The sequence below is a fragment of the Microchirus variegatus genome (genome assembly GCF_963457635.1).
Source record: "Microchirus variegatus genome assembly, chromosome: 9".
Taxonomy (NCBI): Eukaryota; Metazoa; Chordata; class Actinopteri; order Pleuronectiformes; family Soleidae; genus Microchirus; species Microchirus variegatus.
This window is the reverse complement of record NC_139810.1, coordinates 20,237,902-20,265,843: the sequence shown is the minus strand read 5'-3', so window position 1 is coordinate 20,265,843 and position 27,942 is coordinate 20,237,902. Positions and strand designations below refer to the sequence as shown.

General features: G+C 41.6%; 1 protein-coding gene across 6 annotated transcripts in view; it reads left to right on the top strand.

Annotated features, from left to right (window-relative positions):
- Positions 1–27,942, top strand: part of rerea (arginine-glutamic acid dipeptide (RE) repeats a) — a gene marked incomplete at its 5' end in the record, with an annotated part of 72,587 nt that overhangs the window by 32,899 nt on the left and 11,746 nt on the right. For 4 of the 6 annotated variants that reach the window (XM_083894646.1, XM_083894644.1, XM_083894645.1 and 1 more), the window contains 8 exons: positions 2,657–2,762; positions 4,284–4,380; positions 6,107–6,211; positions 11,335–11,383; positions 12,029–12,153; positions 13,021–13,120; positions 13,772–13,870; positions 21,631–21,711. In XM_083894646.1, coding sequence (XP_083750772.1) covers positions 2,657–2,762; positions 4,284–4,380; positions 6,107–6,211; positions 11,335–11,383; positions 12,029–12,153; positions 13,021–13,120; positions 13,772–13,870; positions 21,631–21,711 — 762 coding nt within the window. Of the gene's footprint in view, positions 1–2,656; positions 2,763–4,283; positions 4,381–6,106; positions 6,212–8,000; positions 8,593–11,334; positions 11,384–12,028; positions 12,154–13,020; positions 13,121–13,771; positions 13,871–20,775; positions 20,884–21,630; positions 21,712–27,942 lie in introns of those variants that run through there. The other 2 variants (XM_083894648.1, XM_083894649.1) reach the window with 2 other exon arrangements.

Sequence of the window (27,942 nt, the reverse complement as noted above, 5' to 3'; positions counted from 1 at the left end):
GACTCTCAGATTTATATCTCCTCTGTGAATAAAGGGGGGAGCCTTGTACCCTGGGGGTTTCAGCAAAGCAGGAGGAGGATAGTTGTAATTTTAAGTCAGAGGAAATGAGAAGGTCTTGCTCCTCCTACCTTAATCCAACAGCTTTCTCTCTTTCCTCCTCTCATATGTCCTTTGCTCTGCTCCCTTGCGCTGTCTTTTTTTTTTCTTCTTCTCCTGTTTCATTTCTTTCTCTCAGTAGTGGGTTAGTAAGTCTTTTGGCCTTTCCGCAGCGAGTAGCATTCCCAGGGTTTAGGGCCCAGGAGGAGGGAGTGCAGGGCCATGTTTAGCCTCTGGCAGGACAGACAAAGATGGCTGACATTGTGCGGGGCTCTACAGGCAGCATGGAATGTCTCTAATCAATTCAGCTTTGTGGTTCCCTGTTATATAGTCTCTCTCTGTCATTTTCTATGGCAGGCTTAGCAAAACCCCAGACAATACAACTCGTCGTTTTTGTGGCGAGTCTGAGCTGTCTGTCATCCCCCTTCATTTTCTCCTTGTGTTATCTACTCATTTTTCCACCCCGCGTGTTTATAGAATTGTGATAATTGAAACCTATGCTTCACTCCCACTACGTGCTCCATATGTTGCATTCTGTCTTTCTCTCCATCTCCCTCCCTCCCTCCTTTTTTTTTTTGCCTGAGAGGGCTTAACGCCGCTGTGAGCTTCTAAACAGCAATCTGCTCTGGAGAGCAGCAGCTACTCTGTAGTGACAAGGTTACTGATTATAGCTGAAGTAACACTCTCTCTCTGCTTTGGTTCATTTGCTAGGTTTTAAAATAATCCTGCCTTGTGAATAAGGTGCAAAACCTGTGTGTGTGCGCGTCTTTCTTCCCTGCTTCTGTTTTTCCCTTAGTGTCAGGTTGTTCCAGATTACTTTAGCACCGGCAGAAAATGAAATGTTTAGGGTAGCAGAGCAGCAGCATTTACAGCTGCAGCTCAAATATTAATTATGTACAAACACCGCATAACAACTCATGCTGCCTTTTAGTGTCGAAGGCAGCGATTTCTATACAGTGGATAGACAAGAGGTTGGGATGGGTGGGTTAACTGCAGGGAGGGGGAGGGACATGACGTCATTGCACACATTTCTTCACACACAGTATGTCTACGTGCTCAGGGGTCTGTGTCTCAGTCCATCAGTATGGCTCTCCGCTGAATCACAACCTGTGTGTGTGTGTGTGATTGTGTGGTGTCGTGCGCATACTCACACAACCATTTAGAGCAGTATATGCAGCTGACTGACTGCCAGCTGCTGTGTAACATGTCCAGCCTCACTTACTCACTCCCTTCTTCCTGCTCAAGGTTTGTGAACGGGAGGAGCGAATGAAAGAAAATGGTGGAAGAGGTGGTGGAGTGGAGGGGAGGTTTGGGCTGGGAAAGGTGGAGTAGAGGTAGAGAAAGGGGGGAGGAAGGAATGGAGAGAATGGGAAAAACAGAGGTGGACTTGAGGGTTTAGGCAGATGATGATTTGCTTGGCTGCGTGTGCTCACTCTCCTCCCCAGTGAATTAACAGAACAATGTACTGTAAAGACTTTCAATATCTTTACCATGACCTCATGTTCCTGCACACACACACACACACACACACACACACACACACACACACTTAAACAGATACAGTTATGAATCTTGAAAGTGCAGATGTTAAACAGTCTTAGATTACCATAGATTTTTTTTTTTCCCCCTTATTTAATTTCTTCCATATGCTTATTTCTTCTGCACTCACTGTGATGGTGCAGGTGTCCCACTTGGTTAGTTCAATGCATTGCAGTGCAGCCGAGTCTCTAATAAAGATGACTGGGGGCCAATAGGACTGTGTCGCAGCACAGCATTCCTTCTAATGTTCTTTTCAAACTGCTGTGACGGTCAGTTGGGCTTATGTGAAGGCACAATAAATATTTTACAACATGAAATGAAAACAGTATTTTGCCCTTTTCATCTCTCACCTCAGTGTTGGCCCCAGTTTCTACCATTTTCTTCACACCCACCCCCACCGCACACTTTCCTTTTCTCAATTCCCTCTCCAGTAGTTTTTCATTGACTGGTCTCAGTGAAGCTCTCTTCTCACCTCAGTGGTGCCACTTGCTGGCCGTTTGGAGAGTTGCAGGCCTTTGCTGACTTGCACATTATTGAATAGCCAGTAGGTGGCAGCACTGAGGGATCATTGCCAAGTGTGGCATAAAGTCTCTGTATCTTTCCATGAGCAAACTAATATACACACACACACCTATATATATGTATATAGGTGTGTGTGTGTGTGTGTGTGTTGAATTAATTGCTTATTTGATTAGTGTCATAAAGTGAAAATAAACCAAGATTGGAAATAGATAGAATAGATGTCAAACATTTAAACACTTATCCTTATCCCTGGTTATTCTCTGTCCATATTACTTCCTCCAGCAATTTCCATCCCACTGTTTACTTCATTAAGGCTCCAAATGCTTTTGGCAATCAGCGAGTGTGACTCATAAACAGTGTGTCTGCACAGCATCACAGCTTGCTGCGAGACAAGTTTGTGACATTGTAATCACACGAAATCATCTCGCCTTATCCAGCGTGTCAGTTTGTTTTCTTTGTCACCTGCTTACCTGTTCTTCTCTGTACCTCTGTGTTGCAGAGTAAACGGGACCATCTGCTGATGAATGTGAAATGGTACTACCGCCAGTCAGAGGTTCCAGACTCCGTCTACCAGCACTTGGTGCAGGATCGCAACAATGAGAACGGTGAGACTGCCTTGTGCACACTACATACATATTTATTATGTATATATACTGTATATATAGATACACAGTACACACTTGCATTCAAAGTAAATACACTTGCACTTGCGTTCTCTGTAACACAACACTCCGTTTGTCTTCTACACTTACACGCACGCGCACACCTGCCTCTGCACTCCAGGTTGTACAAAGATAAAAGAATCAATTGCACTTCAAACAGAAACCAGAGGACAGTGTCCCAGACAGCTGAGCCAATCCTAAGGCTCCGTGCTGTTCCCTGGGTAACGCTCCTTCAGGCCAGACAGCAGTGCTGTCAAGTGTTAATACCCTACAGTGTCATGAGGCCCTTGAGCGCGCGCGCACACACACACACACACACACACACACACACACACACACACACACAGCCAGTGGACTCATCGCACATACGCAGCCACTGTTTTAGCAAAGGAATATCAAATCCTGATGGCAAAAAAGGAAGCTCAACATTTATTAGAATAATCAGATTAATCGGTTATGACATCTGTTGTAATTTTCTCAATACTCTTTTAAATTGTACAACAGAAAGTTAGCTTGTACTTTGCTTATGTGACTGTAAGCACTTATTGTTCTCACTGTGAAGGTTTTTTTTGTAATATTCAGATACTTAAAGCTTGTTTTTAATGTTTTCTTCATTTTCTAAAGGCACAGACTCTTGAGTCTATTTCTGTTAAGAATGCTTTTTTTAAGCACAGTTTTGAGAAAAAGCAGCAGTGTTTACACATCATCACAACACATACACACACACACACACGCGCGCGTGCCTGTAAGCAGCTGGCTGTTCTCATTAACTAACGTGCCCCTAAAGGTTGAGATTTTCTCAGTTTGCCACAGTGAATACAGTAATCTCTAAATATATTCTGAATACAAACAGCCTTGAAGCCAGAGAGTAAATGCTTATGCAGTCACGGTGACAACTTAAGAGGATTTTTCTTTCTATTTCTTTCATATTTCCTTACAATTATTTGTATGTCTCGTGTCAGAGGGAAGGAGTACATTCAGGTGTGCCATTGAGGTTATCAACCAAAACACCACGGATGCTGCTCCCTTTAGACGATGTTCCAGTGCAACTTGACACTCGGCTATTTGCAGTCCTTCCTCGCAGCAGGAACTTGGGATTATTAGAATTGATGTCACAAGGCCACAGCACAGTGGCCACGGCATGCGACTGCTCGGGTCGTTTGTCAACGACAAGTCCAAGCTCATTCGTGGTGCAGCTGATGTGTCTTAACCCCACAAGGGTCATTTCACAAGAGAGCTGAACATTATGTTCTCTCCTTAGGGAACTGTCCTTTATTGGCTTTATTGAATTATGTGGCATAATATTGTTACTTTGGGTGTACGCAGGACTGTGCTCATAATTTTATTAGGGACTTCAAGTTCCCTCTTTGTCACAGATGAATGACTCTGCTGTTGTTTAGCATAATATATATGTATATAAATGTGTGTGTGTATTCATTGTACCTATGTTTTCCTTCCTTACAGACTCTGGCCGGGAGCTGGTTATCACAGACCCAGTGGTCAGGAGTCGAGAACTCTTCATCTCTGACTATGTGGACACTTATCATGCTGCTGCTCTCAGGTCAGCAATCATATCATACACTTACAGTACACACACAAACTGGCAGCAATACCAGTTCATAAGTCGTCATAGCGGCTGTGGTAGGCATAGAAGCTGTGCATTCAACAACATTCAGTCTCATGAAGAATTTAGTGCCCTAGTAACATCAGTCAGCTTTTATTTGTGCTGTTTTTATTGCTGTACCTTGAGTTCAATTCACATACAGAATACAGCAAAGCACTGTTCTGTTCCGTTGAAAATTGTTTCTTTTTTAACTCTTGTGGTGACATGTACTATAATGTAGGATGCATGCAGTCCTGTTAGACATGAATTATATTCATCTATATGCATTATTGGAAAACAATATGCCCTTTTATGACGACCGTATTTTACATAAATTTAGCGATGTTGTACCCAACAGTCACACAAATTCTGTGTCAAAATGCTTAAGCATACGAGCTAACTCCATCTGTGTTTAGATGAAATACAGACAGTGTTATAACTCTTTAATACAGTGCATTATATTTACCACGATACATCTGTGTTTTAAGGTAGATAAAGTAGTAAAATACTGCATAACTCCTGTGTTACTGGAGGCTCTACATAAACTAACTGGTGTTGTTTTTATAGTAATTTGCTTTGTAGTTCCAGTAAATTACAGGTATAAAAACTATACCAATGCAATCATAAAAACTTCATGCAGTATAAATGTCAGCACACACAAAATGTTATCTTAATGTGTTAATGCTTCTAATCACTGTACGGGCTCTTAAACAATAGTTTTCAGTGTGTCTTTGTTGTATATGTGTATACGGTATATATTCTACATATTAAGTGCTTTCAGGCAGTGCTGTGAGAATAAAGCTGATGTGCATACACACACACACACACACCTGTCAGCACACAGGTCCTTACACAGGAGAACTGTTAGCACCCGCTCATTTGCTCCATATATTTGTCAGGAGGAAAGCACTGGGCGGTGAATTCTTTTGGTGCACTGAATTCATATTTTCTGTGTCCCTGCCTGTGGCTCTTCATTCATGCCTGGCTGAACGTCTCCCCCTCTGTCTTTTACCAAAACCATCTGTGAGCAGCACAGCAGCGTGCAGTCAGAGTCGTGTCTTACAGAAACCGCTGATTTCAGGGCAAATTAACTGCGACTTCTCATACACAGAGCAGCCTTTGATTTGACTTATTCTCCAGGCTTTAGATAAACGGGAGGGAATTCCAGCGGGATGCTGTAATGCTGCAGCTTTGTGAAGACGGCCCTTACGTACCACCCATTAATCTTTTCAGGGGGGGGAGGAAGATACTGTTTTCTCTGTAAGGCAGCGCAGCTCCATATGCCTAAGATGTATGTTATTTTAAAACGAGCCAGACTCCAGTTCACTGGAAACAGGAAATAGCACTAAGATGTGGTCAAGCCTCTGCAGGAGCGAGGCAAACAGGTTGGATACCTGTCCAGATCTCTCTGATGTGCGTCTCCCACACTCTCCTCAGCTACATTAGTCGAGACAGATCTGACATGTTCAGCTGGTGTTCACGGGTTGACTAGCTCCAATCTGATGTCTCACAGCAAAAGTCAGCAGCAGGCACTGACAGGAACCAGATACCTGCCGCTGTATCCGTCACCTTTAGTTAATGAACATCTCCAGAGCGTCTAATTACATGATCTACATCTCCTCCTGATTTTGGCCTCACATAGTTGCTTTTGTTGTCTAATTAAGCCTTATCTTTTCTGTTACAGGGGGAAATGCAACATTTCCCACTTCTCAGACATTTTTGCTGCCAGGGAGTTCAAAGCCCGCATTGACTCCTTTTTCTATATCCTCGGATATAACCCAGAGACCAGGTGAGGAGCTTTTTTATCTTGTCCATTACACTGTTACAGTGCCTTTACGAACCCCCCCCCCCCTCCCAGAAATGCCAGAAATCCTCACACCTCTCACAAAATAATTTTCATTATCAGTAATCTGACAATTATTTTACCAATTAATGTTCTCTCCATTTTTTTGGCCAGAAAATTGTGAAAATGTAAATTTCTGGTGTTGTCCTCAGGGACACTTGTGATTTTCTGAGCATCATAGAAATGATCTATTTATTTTAGCCATTAGCTGAGGCTTTACAGTATCCTGACCTAATTTACATAATGATGAGACCAGATGTTGCTGTATTTATTATAGCTGCAGCAGGCAATAGATGTATTACTGAATTACTGAACGTCTTCGCTAATCAATGAATCATGTTTTGTTTTTATATAATTATGTGATTATGTAATTTGTGACATTTGAAGACATCAACATTTTAATTTGGTTTAGGAAACACTGACCAACATTACTTAGTTGAACAATCGATAATCAAAATAAGATTATAATGGCCACAAAATACATTCTTTCTCTACATATTGTTCATGTATCATCTTTACTGTTTTTAATTCTGTCATATATTTGTTGTAATATTTATAGCAGTAGCAAAATGCTATTCAAGTTAATGAAAACATCTTCAGCATGGGAAAGTCTTTTTTTTCTCTGCTTTTGTTGACTTTTTGGCACAGCAGTTTGTCTAATGATGCTCTCTGCTCATTATTGCTGAATCGGTCTTCTCAGTGCACCAAGAAAGGTCCTAATGTTGTATAATTACGGGGAATGAGCCCAGGAACCCTCCCGTGGTTTTGTAATTGTTTGAGCATTTGTTGATATTCGTCAAATTACATGTCAGCTTTTAATCACCGATCTCTTGAGTTAAATTAGGATTAGAATGGGGGAAAAAAAAAAATCTTCATGGAGCTCATCACTTTGAAGTCATTAGTGTAATTAGTTAGATAAGTTATTTTGACTTGTCACAGTAGGAAAAGTATAGTTGTGGATAATAAAATTAATGGGACTGATTTATTTAGCTGCTTCAGTTTCAGGACCATGGTGTTGTTGATGATAGTGGTAACTGGTAACACAACCAGCAGTCACTTTTTTCCTGCTATCTCCTCAGAAAAACACATGCTGTAGTAAATGATGTGCCACAGTGGTTTTATTACTGCACAGCTGCAACGGATAATATTGACCATAACCCATCATCTACAAGTGCAACGCTTTCCTTCCATGGCACAAAGAAAGAAGTTTGAAAGCCATTTGCAATTAATAGCCTTCTATCTTTGCAATGTGGGCACACATTTCTTCTCTTTAAATGCAGAATTGAAAATGTCTCATACATAAACCTTTATGATACCTAGATCATCAAAATTGTATCATCCAATCACAAACCAGGTCAAAAATAACATAAAATTGCATAAACAATATTGCAAAACATACTGATTTGTTTTGTGTGTAGCTCACAGGCTTTTCTGAAAAGCGGGTTCAAGAAGGAAATTAGTGTCGAGCTTGATTTATGTATCACAAAAAGTGAGATTGCTTCACTAATCTGCAGCACTGCCCCTGGATGTTAGAAAATAGGATTATATCAGTAAATGTGACCAAAATTAAATGGTCCTTTACCTGTGATATAAATCTGGATTGTTTTAAGAGTGTTGGAAAGAGTTTGGCTAATGTAAATACACAACTTAACAAAAGATCTAACAGTTTAATATTATTCTTGTTGGTTGTTTTTCATCATTTTGAAAGCCCCCTCAGATCACCTGATCCTGGTGACTGAATGAATGTAGACGTTCAGGGAAAATTATTTTTTATTATCCACTGTTGGAGTCTCACGTGTTGCAGTGACAGCTGCCCTTGTTATTGGCAGTGAGGGTTGCCAGTTGGAAACCCCCCTCTCCAGGGCCCCGCGGAGTCTCAGTCAGTCTTCCCCTCCCACCCTTCCTTCATCCTCTGATCGCTTGGTATTCAGCGCGTGCTGTCTGCAGCCTTGCAATTTCACTCATGTTTATTATGGCGAGAGATGAATTCCGTGTCCTGCACGCGTGTCTGTCTGTATGTCTGCCTCCGCGCGCGCGCTTGTGTGAGTGAGTGAGTGCGCGCGCGCGCGCTCTCGTGCGAGGTCGTAGCACATGCTCAGTAGTGTCCGCAGAGAAGCGAGCGGAGCTCGCGACGCCGTACGTGCAGGCTGAGGTCACAGCACAAGCTCAGTGAACACCTCCGGAGCGAATGCCTGGTTCTCCATTTTGAGCACCTAGAAATAGGTGGGAGAGGGGAGTTGATTCCAACGAGAAGTGCACACTCACAGTGTCACCAGACAACCTTAGGGCTCGATGTCAGACATGGACGATTTGTTCAGTCCCCGGAGGTAGGTCCGCCATCATATTCTGCTGCTTTCTTCTGCCGTTACCAGTTGCTGCGCGAGTGTCTGCTCGTCTCTTGTTCTCATTCCTGCTGCCCGACAAATGTGCGCGATGTTCGCGAGCCGTCTGCATCACTGTCACGGCGATGAGCGCGTGTGTTTGTGTGGAGCGGCTGCGTGTGTACATGCGCTGGTGTGCACTTTGTGTCTGCAGACGGACAGACTTGTCACTGCAGCTCGCTGCTTTGCGCCATCACACAGGCAAATCCCGTCGCATCAGTCCCGCATCATTGTGCTGCAATCACAGTCCCGACACATGCCAAGTGTCTGCCGTACAGCCGCGTGTGTAACGCGGATAAATGCGCACAAACCGTGGTCACAGGACGGTGATGGGAGCCGGAGCGTCTGCTCCTGGCTCCATTTTGCAGCCCGTGTTTACAGAGTACAGTCAGGATGACATGGCGCATGTTGCTCCGCTGTCGCTGCACACAAAGCTCAGTCGGCTCTGCAGCCAGATGTCGCGTGCACACGCTGTTTGTTGTGCTACTTTAATAACATGAAGTTGGGTCTGTTTTTGCTGTGCTGCAATTATGTCAGTGTGCCACGGGCTCGCTCTGTGATTGGCTGAAATTGATGGAGGGGGTGGGGTTATCCTTGATTACACACACACATACACGTTCTCTCTCTCTCTCTCTCCCACACACACACACACACACACACACAGTTGACTAGACAGATTATCACGTCGTTGTTTAGGTTTAATAATAAGCCTGTAATTACTCGTACAAGATTGTGCGCTAATGTAGAGTTTGGTCTGAACTTGTTGTGTTTTGTGTTGTTTGTTGTGTAAGGCTGCAGGCTTTGAGGAGCTTATTACACATGAGAAACAGTATGACTTGGCACAGTGTTATAACTCATAACAACACAGATAATACCTTTGTTATCTGTATTTAATACAAGCCTCTGATTCTTTTGTAGGTTGAAAGTATAAAAATTAAATAATATAAATGTATTAAACTGGGACATTTCAGCAGCACAGTACCAGGTTTGTAATAATAATAATAATGATATAATATGGATATGTAATATAGTCTCTGTTCATGTTTGCCTGCAGCCTTTCTCGAAACTACTAAGGGTCTCAATACCGCCGTGCAATTGTATTCTGACTCCCTCGACTGTCTGCTCTCAGGATTTACCTGAATAAAACACACCTGTCTTCAGACGTGCCGTTCATATTCTGGTGCCCAGGTTCTCATTTGTCATCCTTACAGTCTCCTGCCAGACACACAGCAGACCTGGCCACCTTCATATTGTCAGGAACACATTTGGAGAACTTTCTCTGCAGGATACACATACCAGACTCACTCGTATATATGATGATGTACAGCACTGTGACAAAAAATGAATATGTCAATAATAGGTTGCGATACTGTGAGCATGTAAAATGCACGATAATGTATTACTTAGTTTTATGCTTCATTCAGCGCTAATTTAATCTCAGGGAACACTTTATTATTAGTTTATTATTTTCACATTATTCACTTGTGAAAATCCTTTCACTACGTTCCCTCAAATCGTACAAAATGGCACCTGGTTGTGTGAAAGGGAAAAGTCATTACAATACCTTAAAATTTAAATCTGAAGCACTGATGACGCAGGAAGTATCCACATATATCTTTATTAGCATTATTTATTGCCTTGATGTCTCGCAGTCAGCCAAGTTCTGATCGCTTTGAATTTAGTTTGTCTTATCTGTTGAGAATGTTTGCAATAAAATCAAAGTATTTCAACATGTTCTCCTGGCAGACCTCAGGTCATTCACTGCAGATGAAATCCAGTCATTGGCCTGTGCTGGTATCGTCCGTTCCAGTGCTTCTGTCAGCCATAGTTCATAAGGGTATGAATTACCCTTTCTAATCACTTTACCCCGTCAGAGAGGAGGTGGTGGTTTGTTAAGAAAGGCGAAAGGTGATTTAAGTCAAATGTATGCCCATCATGGAGCTTTGTGGTTGTAGGACTATAAAGAGACCAGAGGGCTGCGGCCTCTTAGGTTTCCACCAGGTCTGCATGATGGAGTGCGAGCTTCTCTGGGTGCAAATCACGTTGACAGATTCTGGGCCGCCCCACACTTGGCTGTATGAAAATCGGCGCTGTTACCTAGGCAACAGAGGGAAAGGCTTTTCAAAAGGAACATCTTGTCATTTTCTTTAATCCACTGCAGCTGGAGATTCAGAACACTATTATTAAATTGCAGTTGCTATGGCTACCGAAATTTGTACCGGCAGCCGTTTCGGAGGCTCTCGCCTTGCATATCCAGAGCCAGCTCCCTCCCTCCCACTCCTCCTCCCCCCTTTTGGGGGATTCTGTTTTATTGCTGTATTCGCAATATTAAACCTGCAAATGTGCTCCGCTCAGCTCGCTATGCAGGAACAGACGCCCAGGAATATTCTCCTGAAATATTTATTTTATTTTTAGCATAAAACACTATACCCTCACATAACCATAACTGTTTTGGCATCTTAAAGTATAATCCTGGTCCCTTCTGAATGTGCAGTGTTTTTGTCCCATTCATGAGTTTTCTTTCCTTTTGTTCTCCTCACAGTTATGATGCCCAGTTGTGATGTGGTAGTTTATGCAGTTGTTAAGCTGATTCAACAGGCCCAATGCAGGCAGATCTCTTTTAGTTAGCTTTGAAATGTGGCCAAGAAAGTATTCTGTTTCAGTCTGCTGTCTTTTGTCTCTTCACAGGCGACTAAACAGCACACAAGGGGAAATCCGAGTGGGACCCAGTCACCAAGTAAGTCACTGAATGACACGCGTATCATGCAGCAGCTGACTTGATTCAAAATTGCCTTGAGGATTTCAGTGTCACACAATTAACTTAAATATGACAAATGTTTTTTTCATGAAAAGTTCTTATCATTTAATATAAATAAAAACAAGATATACTTTCTCCCACAACATGGCTGCCAATAATTCCCTGTGCAGTGAATTTAATGTGGATCCATCCCAATTTTTGAAACGAACTGTTAAAAAAGGAACAGTATTTTTTTCATTTATGACACTTTTTTTTTTTAGTAACAGCTGTTTAATCAAGACCCTTGAAACTCAACATATGGCCTAGTTCACATCGAACTTCACTTGTGTTTTTTTCACGGTAGTGTACTTGGTAATACTGCATTACTCATTAATGGCCCTTGTCAGTCAGTCAGATTAGTGTGAAGGACACAGAAGTCATATGAGTGCAGTCTTGTGTTGTGTTAAGGTATTGAATCACTGCGACTGTAACTTGTCCCCATTCCCTGCTGCCAACACTCAGCCACAGTGAAACGTTGATGACATGTGGTTGAAAGCTGATGTTTTCTTCAAGCTTGCGTGCTATTTAGAGTGTGACACCACATGTCTTTTTTTTTTTTTTTTTTTTTTCCCCGACCCTCATCAGGCCAAGCTCCCAGAGCTGCAGCCTTTCCCCTCTCCTGGTGGCCAAGCTGTGACCGAGAATGAGGAGCTGGTGTGGATGCCTGGTGTCAACGACTGCGACCTTCTCATGTACCTCAGAGCCGCAAGGTAAGGACACACAGGAATTCAGATTTTTCAAACAGGGCAAGGTCTAACCTGGTTGGCGGGTATCACAACTTGGGTTAAATATAGATGGATAACTAAATATACAACCCCTAAACAACCCCTTCTATTTAGCCTGGTGTCAGACTACAGCTGTGGTAATTCACAGACAGAAAAATAATTGATATTCACATTTATAATCAAAAATATACTATACATAAAAGACAATAAAATAAATGGAAATGGTATTCAACAACAAAGAAAGACAAAAAAACAGTACAAGTTTAGTATGCCTACCCTTTACATCCAAATTGGTAGAAGAATTGGTTGGCAAGGAGTTAAATCTGTCAACAGAAATTAAATGTACATTTACCACATTTATTTATTTATTTTATATATTAAGATTCAAGAGTCTTTTATTGTCATTATGAGAGCATAACAAGACTTTGCAGAGAATCCCGGCTTAAAGGCACACACAAAAAAAACACAATAAATAGCAGTAAATGCCTATTTGCCTATTTGCCTATTTTACTGTTTTATTTTATTTATATCTGTATATCTAGCTCTTGTTTCCTCATGCTGTATTTTCTTCTTACTTTGTAAGAAGCATCTGGAACAAAAACAATTTCCCCACAGGGATTAATAAAGTATTCTGATTCTCATTCTGATTCTAAATAGAACACAAATACAGACATAAAAAGCCAAAATTCACTGAAGTGACAGAAACATGCTGAGTCATCACCATGTATTGTTTTTCAGATCTGAAATTGTCTGTATTGTGATATGAGATTGTGTTCATGTTGCACAACTGTACTGTAACCAGGTGTCAGTGGTCTTTTTTTAATGCTGATTTCCTCCTCGTTGTGTTCACAGGAGTATGGCTGCCTTTGCAGGGATGTGTGACGGAGGCTCGACAGAAGACGGGTGTCTAGCAGCCTCTCGAGATGACACTACATTAAACGCACTTAACACTGTGAGTAGCTATGCAGGGAGACACAAAGGCATTTTCACTTCTAACCATGTTCCAGGTATTTTGTCCTTAGCTTAGTTAAAAGGCACATGTGCAGTGTTGGTCAATGTTCGGGTCCCTGAGCCAGGAGTACCCCCTTCCTCCCTGCAGTCAACCCAAGCTCAGAGGCTGACAACACATTAGATGTAATGAGAGATTTGTTCACCGCACTGACAATGAATGCAGAGGAATCAAGCACAAGGAAGAGATTAGAATCATCACAAACAGGGCATTTATATGCCGACTCTATAAACTGGAGAATTAACATAGCGGGCAGGTCATTGTCTCTCGACCTTCCTCTCCATTTGCAATTCCAATGAGCAGTGCTTGTTTATTCTCAGAGGAAGAGCTCCAGCGCTGCCTGTGTCACCCAATTGAATGCGACACAGAGCTGCACAGCGAATGCCTTTGTCACTGTGTTGTATATTTCCTGGCTGGTTCTTAAAGCTTTGTGCAGCATTTCCTCTGATGCTCTGAATTAGGTTGAGATTTCCAGTAAAAAAAATAAAAATTGTTTCATATAATTTATCAATACAATGGAAAAAAATACACATCCTGCTCTAAGAAAATGTGATTACATTTGTATTATTCATTTATGTATTTAATTGTCCACAGCTTCACGAGAGCAGCTATGACGCAGGAAAGGCTCTCCAGCGCCTGGTGAAGAAGCCGGTACCCAAACTGATAGAGAAATGCTGGTCGGAGGATGAAGTGGTAGGAGAAGCTTTGTATTTTACAGTGCATTATAGATATGGTGCTCAATAAATGATTTAAAGCTTATTATTGTATTTTGCCTTCTCCTGGTATTTCTTGCTGTCTGTCAGAGCTGCTTTTGTGTCTTTAGAGGGAGCTGTTGGGAGGAAGTTAAAACAGAGCTCTTGGCCCAGTCTCACGAGACATTAGTGAAAACTCGTCAGTTTCCAGCTCCTCCAAAGCTGAAGAGCAGCTGCATCCTGTTTATGACCCACAGAATAAATCTTAAGCATGGAAGTCTGGAAAGGGGAAAGATTGAGGCTTGGTAATGTTAGCCTCCATTTGAATTTAGATGTGAATTTCACCGCAGCTGCTGAAGAGCTGGAATCAGAAAATGGCAGCGCTTCTCCTTGATCAAACACGGAGGGTAGCAGGGGAGTGAAAGCGGTGGATACAACCGTGTCAAAACGGCTGAGTGCTGCGGCTTTGGCCTTGATGCTTTATGACACAGTGCACTACACATTTGTGAATCCACTCCCTTTTAAAGATAACACCACTAACTGATCTGAGGGCAGATCTAAGAAAAACACAAGGCGCCCCACCACTGAAATTGCTTTGGTTAGTTCTCCCTCCTCCCGGATGAATCATCCTTTTTTCCGCTTTGATATTGTTTTGTAATGCTGGAGCTTGGCAGTCTTTTCTTGAGCTTTGAATGCAGCAGCTAAGATCCAGTGCAAGTGAACGGGTGCATTTATCTTGTAATTGAACATGATAGGTACATTTGAATAAAGCCAGAGCCCCCTTAGCAAGGACCACAGTGAATCACAACAAATTAAGTCAGCCTTACCTTTGTTGGGCTAGTTATGTTTTTGCTTGTATCGGATGTTGGGCTCAGGCATGTTGATGGAAAGCTTTATTACCACACGTTACCACAGCAGGTCAACCACAGACCACTTGTCAAAGAAACAGTGCAGTGCAGAATCTGAAAATAACTTGTTTTTAAACGATTATGTGATCACATAAGTGATTCAGTGTTCCATTTTTTTTTTGTTTTTAAATCTAAATTTTGCATCCTAGTGTAAATTATCTGTAATGATGGATCCTTACATATTCTTTAAAAACTAGTAGGGCTGACATATGCTATCTCATAAATTAACATATGGCATATGTATGCAAGGCTCAAGCATGTCTTGAATAAACCTAGTGTAATTGACGTTGTTTACAGCAGATATTTTTCAACATAAATAGCAGGACAAACACAGGTTTAACTAATAGGGTTCTGCTCCAGGTTTAAGAGAGCCAGCAGGGTTGTGCTATTGTTCAAGTGTAAGGGAAGGTCACCCTAAATACTTTAGAGTAAGTTATTTTAAATCAACATACACGCTTCCCCTATTTTTCTGGATGTGTTCCAATAAAGTGGTTGTAAAATAATTATACTGTATGGTCATTATAGAAGTGCTAAAACAGGGCAACCCTGTCTGTCACACTCACACACAGGCAGCAGGAAGTGAAACCTTCAAAAGTCTGGTTATGTTTCACTGGAATTGATGCTGATAACAGTAAATAGTTGCTTGTGTTGGCTTTCCTGCTTAGCTTACAGACCTCGTTTTCGGCACACATAAACAGGAAGTCGGACCCTTAGTTATTTCTGTATTCAAAAATAAGGTCGACAGACCATGGTTGGAAATCACTGGAAGAGTTATATCCTCTGGGGCAGAAGCTGTAGCTAGCTGTTTTGGGCTCAAACACTTAGTTTTACAAGCAGGTGATGAACATGCAGACACACTGGGTTTTGATCACAAGGAGTCTCGGCATTTATTTCTTCCAACAAGCATAGAACATTTACATTAGTGCTAGAAACACCAAGGCGATTCAATTAAATGATGCAAACATGAGTTAATAGTAACAGCTAATCCTTGAAAAGAGCTGTTCCTGAATTCAATCATTAAAACAGTCATTCAGAAAGTAGATACATATGCAATTCATTGATTTATTGAGTCTGAGCTTCTTCAAGTCGACACATATATTGAATTCATCACAAATAAACTACATACAGTATATGAACAAACATGTATCCACATATCCATTTAAATATTGGCAACCTTTTTTTCTTAGCCAAAATAAGATCTGCATGCACATATTTTATTATTGTGACATTATACTTGAAATAGAACTGTTTAAATACTCCAAAATGAGTTCAACTGAAAGATGATTTATAACATTGGAAGCATTGCTTGGCTCGAGCCCATGTCATTTACTCTGGGTCAAGTTTTCGTCATCCACACAGGAGCTGTCAGGCACTTCTGTGCACACTGTTAGTCATGTGCTGTGTGTGTGGGTGGAGGCGGTCAGCAGGCGCATCTGTGCTCCACCTGCCCCTCCGTGTCCACCGCCTGGAGAAGCAACATCTTGACTCTGGCCAGCCAAGGACACCGCTCGCAGTGATTTGATCACCACTTGTGCCTTTTCAGTCCTGCGGCCTTGAGGGATGGGTGTAAATGTGGCATCAACCTTGACACACTCATGGAAACAGCCCTGCTGCTCTTCATTTATTTATCACCCCACACTTGGCCTTGCCTCTCCCTTCCTTTTCCCATCTCTCCCCCCCCCAGGACTTGCTTCATTATCCCTGCCTGCTCTTTTTTTTATCAACCCAACCCTACTTTTCTTTTAGAGATGTGAATAAAAGTGACAGTGGAGGCCACCGAAATGACACTGTCACCCTCATCTCGTCTTCCCCCTTTGACTGCTCTTGCGTCACCACCACCACCCCCAAAGAAAGATGAGACCATTGCAAGTCATCATTTGTGAGCGGTTTCATTACAGCTGTGGAGGAAGTGACACTGTTGTAAAGCAGTTTGTTTGTTACATTTTTATTGTCCTCTGGCAGACTCTCAAATTTATTTTGCTTCGGAAAGATTTGCGATACTCAACCTGCGATCAATCTTTCACTGAGATTATTGGTTCAGCTTTAACAAAAAATAAAATCCATCACCTTGATGCAAGCACCACTTCGACTGGTTCATCCATCGGAGGTGATGACTATAGAGAGAACCAAAGCAAATGATTTTAGAATAACGATTTCACAGATCTGTCAGGAGACTGTTGACGCTTGAGAAAGGATTAAAACACTAAGAAAAGAGAAAGTATTGTCATGGGATTGGAAAATCATCCGAGATATATACTAAGTCTAATCTGAGAGAGTATGTCTCACTTGTCTTATCAGAAGACAAAATCGATCCTTACTACGAACACAACTCTTTTATCCCATCCCTTTGAATTTGCAGTCGTTGACTGAACTCTTTGAAACCTGGAATAGACGACATTTAAAGTGTCAAACATATATATAATATTTTTTTTCCACTGATGCAGTCTCGTGAAGGACCAATACTTCTACTGTTTGAGTGACTGCTTGAAGTACAAGAGCACAATACGCTAACAGGATGTGATTATCAAGAGTGGGAACGACTTCTGCTTTTCAGATCAGTCTTGTTATAGCTTGTTTCTAGATGAACAGGTTTGCTGGCTGAAAGTGTGTGTTTGCACACACTTTCATAGAATGAAGTTGTGAATCCTTTCTTGTTTTGCTAATAGTGTGATCCTATATATACAAAAACTAGAAGTTACACAGGCAGCCCTTTTCGTGTTGGAAGTTATTTACAGTACCTTTTAATTGGACATGTTTAGTTACATTTTAAGATATGAAATGTTAAATCTAGGTATCACAAAGGCCATTTTATTCCTCCTTTGACATCACTACTTTTCATAGTAAAGCTCATTTTATATAAAGAGACATATTTTTTTTCAGCCTTGGTGAAGCCCCTGTAAAGGATTCTCGCACTGCCAAACGTGATATAATGGAATTGTCTCTGTGCATGGAGCTGCTGTCATTGCCGAGTGTAAATAAGAGCTGCTAATAACATATTGGCCAACAGGAGGTGCCATATAAACAATCAGTAGCAGTAGCAGCAGTTGAGCTGTGTGTCGCCATGTCAGACACAGAGGCTGATCTATGACTGCTGGGGAGCGGGAGGTCTATTCCTCAGCCAGCTGCACTATGCTGCGGCTTATCTCCGACTGTGTCTTCAGCTGATGGATGACTAGAGCAAGAAGACGACGGAGCTGCGATGAGAGGGAGGGGAAGAAAGGAAGAGGGCGTAAAAGGAGAGAGAGAGAGTAGCAGCCCCCCCAGTGGTAGAACACCAACCTATAAACCTGAGACACACCAACCACGCAAAAGCACCACGAGACGTGTCGCCCCCACATCAACTGCTGCAGGCTGTCGATAATTTTAAAGCAAATTGAGATGTTTTATTGGAGAGGGAGAGGGGAGATGTGTCTGCTCCTCTCATGTTTTTGTGCTCAGCAGTGCAGTTTATCACCCTTATGCTGCTTTGCCTGCAATTCTTTTTAGACTGGTTTAGTCACTTAATAGGAGGCAGGATGGGTGTGTGCTGGAATTTCCTGTCACCTTTTGTGTCCTTATAAGCCAAAGGAAGCAGATGATGTTACTCGATTCGTCAAAGCTGGCTAGAATATCTATAGGTTTAATCCATGAGCAACACCTTTTTCATTGTAGGCAAAGGTTGCAGAAGAAAATATTTATCAGCTTTTATTTATTGTGCTTTTTTTTAAAGTTTTGTAATGTAGAAACATCTCTCTCCCCTTAAAATATTTTTTTAAGCAAATCAAAACTTAGATTTATCTTTATCTAACGGTGTCAGTGCAAAGAGGATGTGGCAAGTCTCCCATCTGTCAGTCCCTCTTGAGGTGTGTTGTGATTTCCTCTGTGCTCACTGTGGCCAATTTTGAGCACGACTTGCTCATTCACATGAGACGCAGCAGTTTTCTCTTCAGTTTTGGCCATCAGAACCATTGTCCTCGGGCCTCTGGGTTTACACACAGCAGGCTCGGAAAGGTCAGCTTTTTAAAGACAAGTCAAATATAATGACTCCATATTGAGTGAAAGTGGCATTGTTTGCTGTTGTCAGTGTCGTCATGGAGTGACATTTAGCAGGAGTTATGTTCCATGTGTGAGGCTGCGCTCTGTTTGTCATCATGACACCATCTTTGTGCATATTACTGCATTATCTTAACCAGTTTTACAACTCCCGACAATCAACTCTGAAGCAGGAGGTGCGCTCACACAACAAAGCCCTATTGAGTATTTTTCTTTCTCATTCTCCGTCTCCTTTTATGTCTCCCCTCCAGCCTCACAATAGTGCACTGTTTGACTATGAGGGGAAACTTGGGGAGGGTGAAAAGTGCCAGCTCTCAACTCTGAGAGAGAAGCCTGTTGTTTCTGCACAGCGGATGGCCATTTGGTAGAACTTCTTGCTCTCTCAGCCCCTCCTCCATCGCTGCGTTGCCTAGCAACGGAGGGCTGGAGCAATCGGAGCAGGGGCAGAGCGATTCAGGGAGCAGATTGGCGGATGATTTATTAGCTGGGCTGGAGAGCAGTGAGCCCAGGCAGCTGAAATGGAGCCTTAAACTGGAGCCGACATGTAGAGAAGGGAGGGGGGAGCCAGCGAGAGAAAGAAAACAGAGGGGAGGAGGAAAGTGGGGAGAGGAGAAGAGAGGGGGAGCATGCACACAGCTCCTCTGTGGAGACGAACAGGCTGAACAAATACAGTTGGGCAACATAATTAACGTGACATAATTAGGACGTGGACAGGTCTAATTGATTTTTGTCACAGCCCAGTTTAAACCTGAGGAAAATGCTACCTTTAACAGAAATGTATTCCAGCCCACTTAAGGTCAAATCAAATCATTTTGCATTCACAGCTACATTTTTGAAGCTAATATTTATTTTTGACCGTTTGACTACGCTTGTCCTTCACTGTCAAACAACCCATGTGATGTTGATCCTCTGAATCTCTCGAGGTGACGGTTTACCTGCCGTGGAATTTTTGACGGTAAAAACGGTAATCTGCTCTCAACCCCTATCATGTGTGTGGTGGCTCCTGTGTTGGTGACGGCTCCATCTACTGGTTAATCAACTGCTACACCTTGGCTCTGATAAATGAACTACTGTCTCTCTCACTGATTAGATTAAGGCTTCTTTAATCAGCAGCTTACAAATAACTCTCACATCTATTTTTCTTGCATTTTTATGTTTGATTATTTACCGTGGTTTAAATTAGACTTATACTTATCTATTTTTCTCTTTATGGTAAAACTTGTTATGTTAATAATTCCTGTTGCTGAGATAAGGCACTTTTCTATAGCCTGTTATTATTTAACAGTTGTGTCTTGCAGCTGGCGTTGTTAGCTCTGCAAATTTGGCCTTTATTCCCCAGTAAAGCTGGTCATGTAAACAATCTGTGGTTACATAATGCACTTTAGATAGCATGGAGAATTAACTACTGAAACACTGAGCAGGCTCCATGTCTGGTTTTCCCTCCAACTCGTCTCCCTCCACCACGTCCGAGAGCTTTTTCCACACAAACTGACTCAGCCTGCCTCCGCTCTCAGACTGGCCGCTCGCAGGGCTTATGCTTCTCATGTGTTGTTATATGTTCACTCAAAACTGTGCATGATGCATTTAAAGGACCACTGTTTCCTCTCAGGGAAATATATAGAGCTTTGGTGGAGCTTTAATGACAGACTATGGCCTGGGACTTTTCCTGTGTGGTTCAGAGACATGAAGCCCTGCTCATGCAGCGCTACATGATCGAAAACAGGCTGAAATGAGCACTGTGACCAACACTAACGTGAAGCGTAGGACTCCACTCCGGGTTTTCCAGCCTACTGCGAACCAGAGGCTCTCTTGCAGAAAGATCACATGTAAAGCCTTCCCCTTTGTAGTGGAAGAGCAGAGAGTGACAAGCTATTTCTTCCTTGTAAAAAATATGGATTAAAAAAGCAATGCGCCGTCACAGACATTGTGGATTTGTCCCTAATTTCTCTGTGGCTGGGTGTAGAGATCTGTGCTCTTCTCCCTGAGGACTTTTCTCTGCTTTTTGCTGGAGTTACTTGGTGGAAACGCTTGGCTGAGATCACTGAGGGACGGGGCTCGTCTCTGGAACAAGAAAGTAAATCTGTTGGTTGTCTGCTCCGCTGGTCATGAATGTTTTCAGCCTCCGCTTTTTATGGCTCGCTAGCTTGTGGCTTTTAAAGGAGAAGAAATATATTTAGGTGATTCAGCTTTTTCTGGTGTTGAATAATTTCTGTTGTGTTTTGTGATTGTCGAGATGAGTTCTGTTTGCACGTCAGATTTATTTCGGTGCGAAGTAGTTGCAGTTTCTTCTATCGTGCTGTTTATATACTTTTCCTCATGTTAGGTTACATTTGCCAATTTTCCATGTTGGCATGTTTTCTTGCTTTTTCCAAATTGCCAGAATATATACACACACAAATGGGAACTTTCCACCATGTGCTGCAAGTTTTAAAGCTGTCAAGTTTAAGGTTTTGACTTTGACTTGAACTTATTCATACCTTGGCTCCAGTAATCATCTTTTGATTTGTCATTAAATTCATGTTTTATCTTAGATGAAAAGAGGAGCTGAATCTCAGCGTCTCTCCCTGCCTTACTTGTCATTTCCTCTCTCGGTTTGCCCTGACATGGCTGTGTGCGCTCCGGAGTTTAAACAGCCATAGAGAGATAGATGTAAAAACATCTCTAACCACAGACAGTAAAAAGAAAGCACTGTTTCTCTGTGTTGTTGAAAGCCAGTAAATTTAAGCAGTAGCAGTTAAGCTCACTAACTGGTCTTTTTTTTCTCCCTCTCTCTCTCTCTCTCTCTCTCTCTCTCGCTCTCTTCCTCTGTGAAAAATTGCAGAAGCGCTTCATTAAAGGATTGAGACAGTTCGGCAAAAACTTCTTCAGGATCCGGAAAGAGCTGCTGCCCAACAAAGAAACGGTAAGATGATTTATTTCCCTTTCTTGCTGTGTGTGTGTGTGTGTTATATAAAAAAAAATTGCTTGTAAATAATTGAAGAATTGAGTACTTGAACATTTTAATTCTGATATTTTTAGCAGAGCTCATCTTTAACTTCAGGGCTTATTGATAAGAAGTAAGAGCAGCCTGCCAACAACTTTGCTGCAGTATTATCATCTCTGCTTCAGGCTGTTTGGATAAAAAAAACATGTTATACCTGAGAAAATCAAATGCTTAAATGCACAGAACATTAATTAGCACCCTCTCTTCGCGAGTTGTAAACAAGAAGTGCAGATGTGATGTGAGCAAGTCTGAAGAGCAACCTGTTTCATCTGCTATTTATGGGGAAGTGTCGTCGTAGTTTTTTGTGGTTGTTTTTGGTTTTTTTTACGTTTTCAATGTGGTGTGCACTGCAGCATAATGGCTTCTTTGAAGATTAAAAAGCAGGTTACATGTGAGCGTTTCAACAATAAAGGCTTGAGCAGAGTGTGTGACGGTGTCAGACAGATGGCAGAAGAGAAGTCACAGCACATTGTACCTCTTTCAAGGGCTCAGCCTTTTCATTTTAACCGTATCAGTTCATATACTTAAATAAAGTTTAAAAGTAAATCATTGCTGATGTCATCACTAGTAACTTCTAGTGTGTTTTTGTATCAATAGACCTGACAAACACTGGGTTAAGAACCTGAGCTTTGCATTTCAGTCATGGATTATTTATATTTTATCATATTTGTAACAGTTTTTTGTGCCTTTTAATAATTTTAAGCTTTGTCGGTTATTGTCAAAGCTTGTGATTGTAGGAGAAAAAAGAAGTGATTTAATATCTTATCTCACCTTATGGAACTCATATAATAGTGTTATAAGTTCCTCTGTTAGTGTTTTTCCCTCCTGTGTGTGTGTGTGTGTGTGTGTGTGTGTGTGTGTGTGTGTGTGTGTGTGTGTGTGTGTGTGTGTGTGTGTGTGTGTGTGTGTGTGTGTGTGTGTGTGTGTGTGTGTGTGTGTGTGTGTGTGTGTGTGTGTGTGTGTGTGTGTGTGTGTGTGTGTGTGTGACTGTGCACATGCGTGTTAATGTGTTAATCATCAACTGTGTGACCTGTTTCATGGTACAAATAGGACAAATCCAGGCCAAACAATGATTAACAATAGTTGACCTTATTAAATTTGATAATCGCATACTTTGTTTGTTTCTCTAGTTTCCGCTGACATGTGGCATTTTACTGTAATCTTTTTGTATATATCTGCACAGGAAATAATCTTAAGAGAAGTACTTTTTATACCCTGGCTATAATTGGCAAGAAAGGGAACATGTTTTACAGTACTGAGTAAAAGTCTCAGGGCACCACCAGCTTTGTTGTTTCCATGTCTCGCAAATTCTGTGATGAGTGGCATTTGGATTGGAATGATGTGACTGTGGATATATTGAATAAACCTGGCATAATATTAAGAATACAGCAGATATTCTTTGCCATGAAAGAGTAGGACACATTGGTAAAACCTCACCAATAATATTAATTAGGGTCGACTTCAGGTTTAGGAGAGCCACACTTATTACTTGACACAATACTTGAACCTGTAGAAGCTGGGTTGTTTTTTTCCCCCTCTCTCTGCATACACGTATTTATTTTGCTGGATGTGTCTCAATACAGTGGTTGAGAAATAATTATACTGTAAGGTTATTATAGCCTTGCTAAAACAAGACTAAGACTTGTTGTTGATGGGTCCTCAGCACCTTTGACTCAGCTGTTTAATCTTAGATTCGCATTTTGATTCACCGAGCAGTGTCGATCTGCCTGTTCCTGTAAAGCTGCTCCTGCTGGAAGAGTGTCGAGACAGTGCTTACACAGACATAAAAAGGTGTTTGGTGTACTTCTCACCCACTTCATTTCCTTATGTGCTGTGAGCTGAGGATACATCAGCCCTGCTTTCAAAAAACCCCCAAACATATTGTGTAATATTTTTACTCCACGGCTCTTAAGTGCCACCTCTTCTGTGCTACATTTTTATTCCTTTAAAAACCCATCCCAGCCTCTTAAATAAGAGATTAAAGTGTGCAAATACCGTTTCCTCACAAAGGTTTCTTCAATTATTTTTACTGGTTTTGTAATATATGACCAGTCCAGTTGATTGGTTATAAAGAAGGTATTAATGCAATTCAACCTGGAGGGGGAGCCGTCCTGGCAGGAGAGGTAATATACCTCCTCCAGGATCTGGGCCTGCCACCACCACAGAGCACAGAAAGATTAATTTTCCCCCTGCAAATGGAAAATAAACTGCCCTTTAAACATGTGAAAAGAGAAGAAAAAGACTGGAAGAGCAAGGGGAGGGTGATGTGTTGGCTCAATAATAGACACTAAAAAGCCTGGCTTGTCACAAAGTGCAAAAACAAAACTCTGCTTGTGATTGAACTTGCTTTTTTGAAATGCAGGACTAGGTTTTTGTCAAAATCCCAGAGAAGACTGTTTATTTGCTGACTGCTCATTCCTACATCCTACCAGTGAAATATGATAACAGCGCCTGAAAATGTTTTAGGTCATGGAAATGACAGATTTTCCATTTAATTCCAGTAACAGACACATATTTCTGTTTCTCCACTCGCATGCTTTGCCACTGGAAAAGATTTGCTTTGCAGAAATGCAGGAGTTCTGACTGGATCACTAATGTTGAGTCACAGTGCAGAGCTTAAATCCTTAAAGCCCTGATATTCAGAGCATCAGTACAGTGCGTCTGCCCATCTCTGTTTTTCCCATTAGCCCCCTTTAGCCGCGCTGCCCCAGAAGTGCCAGCAAGGCTCGGACAACCAGTGCCAAGGGTAAAGCACCCAGCGCTGTGTAAACACACCAGGCCTGACTAACACTCTGGAATGCTTTATATAAAGTCACATAAAGGCCCAGAGGGGGGAAGTGGGTGTGTCGTCTGACCGTCTGCAACTGACTTTGCTGCCACCATTTCCTTCACTCCAGAGAGGACGTCATGGAACACGAGCAGGCTACTCCCAGTGTTTTAACAAGTAAATACGCTGAAATGGCAGATCTCAGACAACAGATAACACCTGATATTTGTACGGGGAGAGGTTTTCATAAAGATGTGGGTTTCATGGGATATATCAACAGACAGAATTTCCTGAGGTGATTTGTGTTGGCTGCAGCTCTGTTTGCTGTGAAGATGAACATGGTTATTGACGGCTGAGGAATGGATGAAATTAGAAAAGCGCAAGTTTCCTCACAGGACACACATTACTATTAGTCTGAAAATGAAATGTTAATATGTTAAATGTGCAAATGAAACATTTTAACATACCTGCACAACTGCTTAGTTAGACGTTCCTTTTTTCACTGTGCTGAAGGCACAAGTTTACATGCACAAAATATGCATGTAAAAAAATATGTAAAAAAAAGAATACTGCTGCACAATCGAATGTTTTTCAGAACAGCTTGTGTCTTTATGTGCTATGAGCGGCATAAAAACAGGTCGTTGATTTACTTTATAGTTTCAAATGAGTGTGATTATAGCCTCATAATAGAACCTAGTGTAATAAACTCAATTCAATTCACTTGCATGGTAAAACTATACTACAACAAAATCTTTAAAGAGTGTGTATTTTCACCAGTTTCCCTTGAGGTTTCTGCATCCTGTTATTCTCTTGTGAGCCCATTGCTTTACTGCACTTTCAAAATATTAAAACACCTCTATAACAATTTGCAGGGGGAAAAAATGTAATGGTGGTATTTAAAAGAATAAGCTCATGATTTACCATTTAGTCAGCTGTTAGCAGCAACAAGATTTGTAATATTGAAAGGCGGGGGGGGATAAATGAATAAAAGTGACACTGATGCAAAGAGTCAGTTGCTGTTTAGTTTTGCCACAGAGGTGGAAACAACAGAAAGTTGCTGTGGCAGGTGAAGCCACGCTGTGTATTTAGTTTGTGTTGACAGAGCCAGAGTCAAACATTATTGTCCTTGGAAGACAAACGGCTTGATTTTAACAGGTGGGAGAGCAGCAGCAAACATCTTAGTTAGCTCTCTTAATTTAACACCCCTATATGCATTGTTTTGTGCTGTTATTTAAAGCTTTGACTGTGTGAGGTGAAAGCACATCACTATCATTTTCAGAGCAAATGATTGATGTCTGTTTGGTGTTTTTTTGTTGTTGTTTGTGTCGGCAGTCAGATCAACCAGAAGGTGATGGGCTTAGTGCATCTTGTGTTCTCTGAGAAAAGAGAGCACTCTGCCCCTCAGGCCCTGTCATTTACAGGCTGGCCAACAGGAGAACAATGTTCTCAACACAACCTCACAGCAGATGTTTGCCCTGCTACAATCTGTACAAACGTCAAGTTGAATTCATTGCCATGTCCTGAGCTCAGCAGCCAGAACCATGGGGTTCAGTGTAATTATAAATACTTTGGTTCAAACACTAATTAAACCAGCTACAGGGGCCGGGTCCAGTTGGCAACAGCTGTCAGCGGAGTGACAGAAATCTGCGGCGTGTGGTAAATGATATAAGTCGTTTAGGCGGTAAAAAATCGGCTGATGGAAGCTCAACCAGTATGTACTGATGTTCTTTTGGTGACAGGCAATTTAGTGCAGGCTGAATGTGGGATAAATCTCTTCTTAAGCTTTTCTTTCTCAGAGATGAATCTCAGAGAGCTCCAGCTCCCTGTGTAATTGAGTTCTTTGGTGGGCTTCATGTTGTGAGTTTTGGGGGGAGTAGCTTATCAGCAGAACACGCAGGATCGACCCTCCAGCAAAGAGCCACTGTTGCCATCCAATCTGCTTTCACTGGCGAAAGCGCTTACAGCAGGAAAACACAAGTGCTGATTCTTCAGCATGTGCGTCCCTGACCTGTGAAAGCAGAGCTTATTCAGTGATTCTCCAACAGAAAAGCTCTGCACAGCAGGGAATGGCTGTCTATTTAACCGCCTTCACGTTCATTCTGCTGCTCCACCAGCCAAGGTATTGTGACTATTCAGTTTCCATCGTCTGCTGCTGAGCTTAAAGGCATCACTGTGCTGTAGGTCTACTTTTACATCTATCTAATACTACTAATCTACCTTGAATATTGTAACTTAGATTATATTTCATTAAATTCCTAATGATTCAAATTAAACACATTCAACTAAAATTAAGAAATTTTACAAACTCCAAGATATTTCCTAAAATAAATGTATTTGAGATTTCTTTTTAATTATTTGCCTTTTCTATACCTACCTGATATTAAGTCTCGTGTCAGGGTCTTTTGTATCCATGTTAATGTTATTACAATATGTTAATTCAAGTTAAGTTCATGTTTTGTTTGAATAGGAATAGTGCTGCATGCTATTTTGAAAAACAGGTGATTGATTATTGCAAGTCGATACAAATTGCTATAAATCAAAAATATATGAATACATAAAAAAACATAAGTTACATTTTAAATAAATAAAAACAATATAAATCCAGCAGTTTTCTGCCTACAAAATAGTTTGGGTATGAGCATGTTGCTATATGGGGGGGGGGGGGTTAAAGTGCGTCCACATTGTAAGAAAATGATGGATCGATATGTTTTAGGGTGTTATTTTATGTCATTTGTATTATTTACATATTGTTGCTGCTATAGTTTAAATGCTGTAGTAAGAGTTATGGTAAATAAACATGCACTTTTTCGCTTCACAACCTGATAAACGGCCCCTTAGGCATCAGAAGTACACTTCTGACCCACTTCACCACATAAACATTTGCAATGTTGCCTCCGCACAGTTACACTCAGAACAAGGGTGATAGGAAAGTCAAGCACCACTCACTGAAGCGATACACTATACAACCTGTCACGGGCAATGAAGAATGCCAAGTTCAGGGGTCGAGCGCAGACATAATTAAACCGAGTTTTGATTTAGCTTCAAGAAATGCATTCCCTTTTACCTCGCTGACATGAATCAGGAAGCAATCCTCCCTCCTCCAGCTGCAGACTGTGGAGGAAGCATGAGCAGCACAGGTTCATGCTGCACTAATGGATGTTTACACAACTCACTATCCGTCACCAGAGCCCAGAAATCACATGTTCCCTCCGCTCCCTGCACCCCTGGCTGTGCCTAATGTTTTTAGCTGAACATTTTTATTTGTCAAGAGACTTTTAAGGAGGGTTTGTGGTTGGACTCGGGGTTGATTGTCCATTGTTATCCTCTGCTAGCTCTTTACTCCTCCCTCTCGGCTCTCCTCCACACTCGGCCCTCCCTTCCTC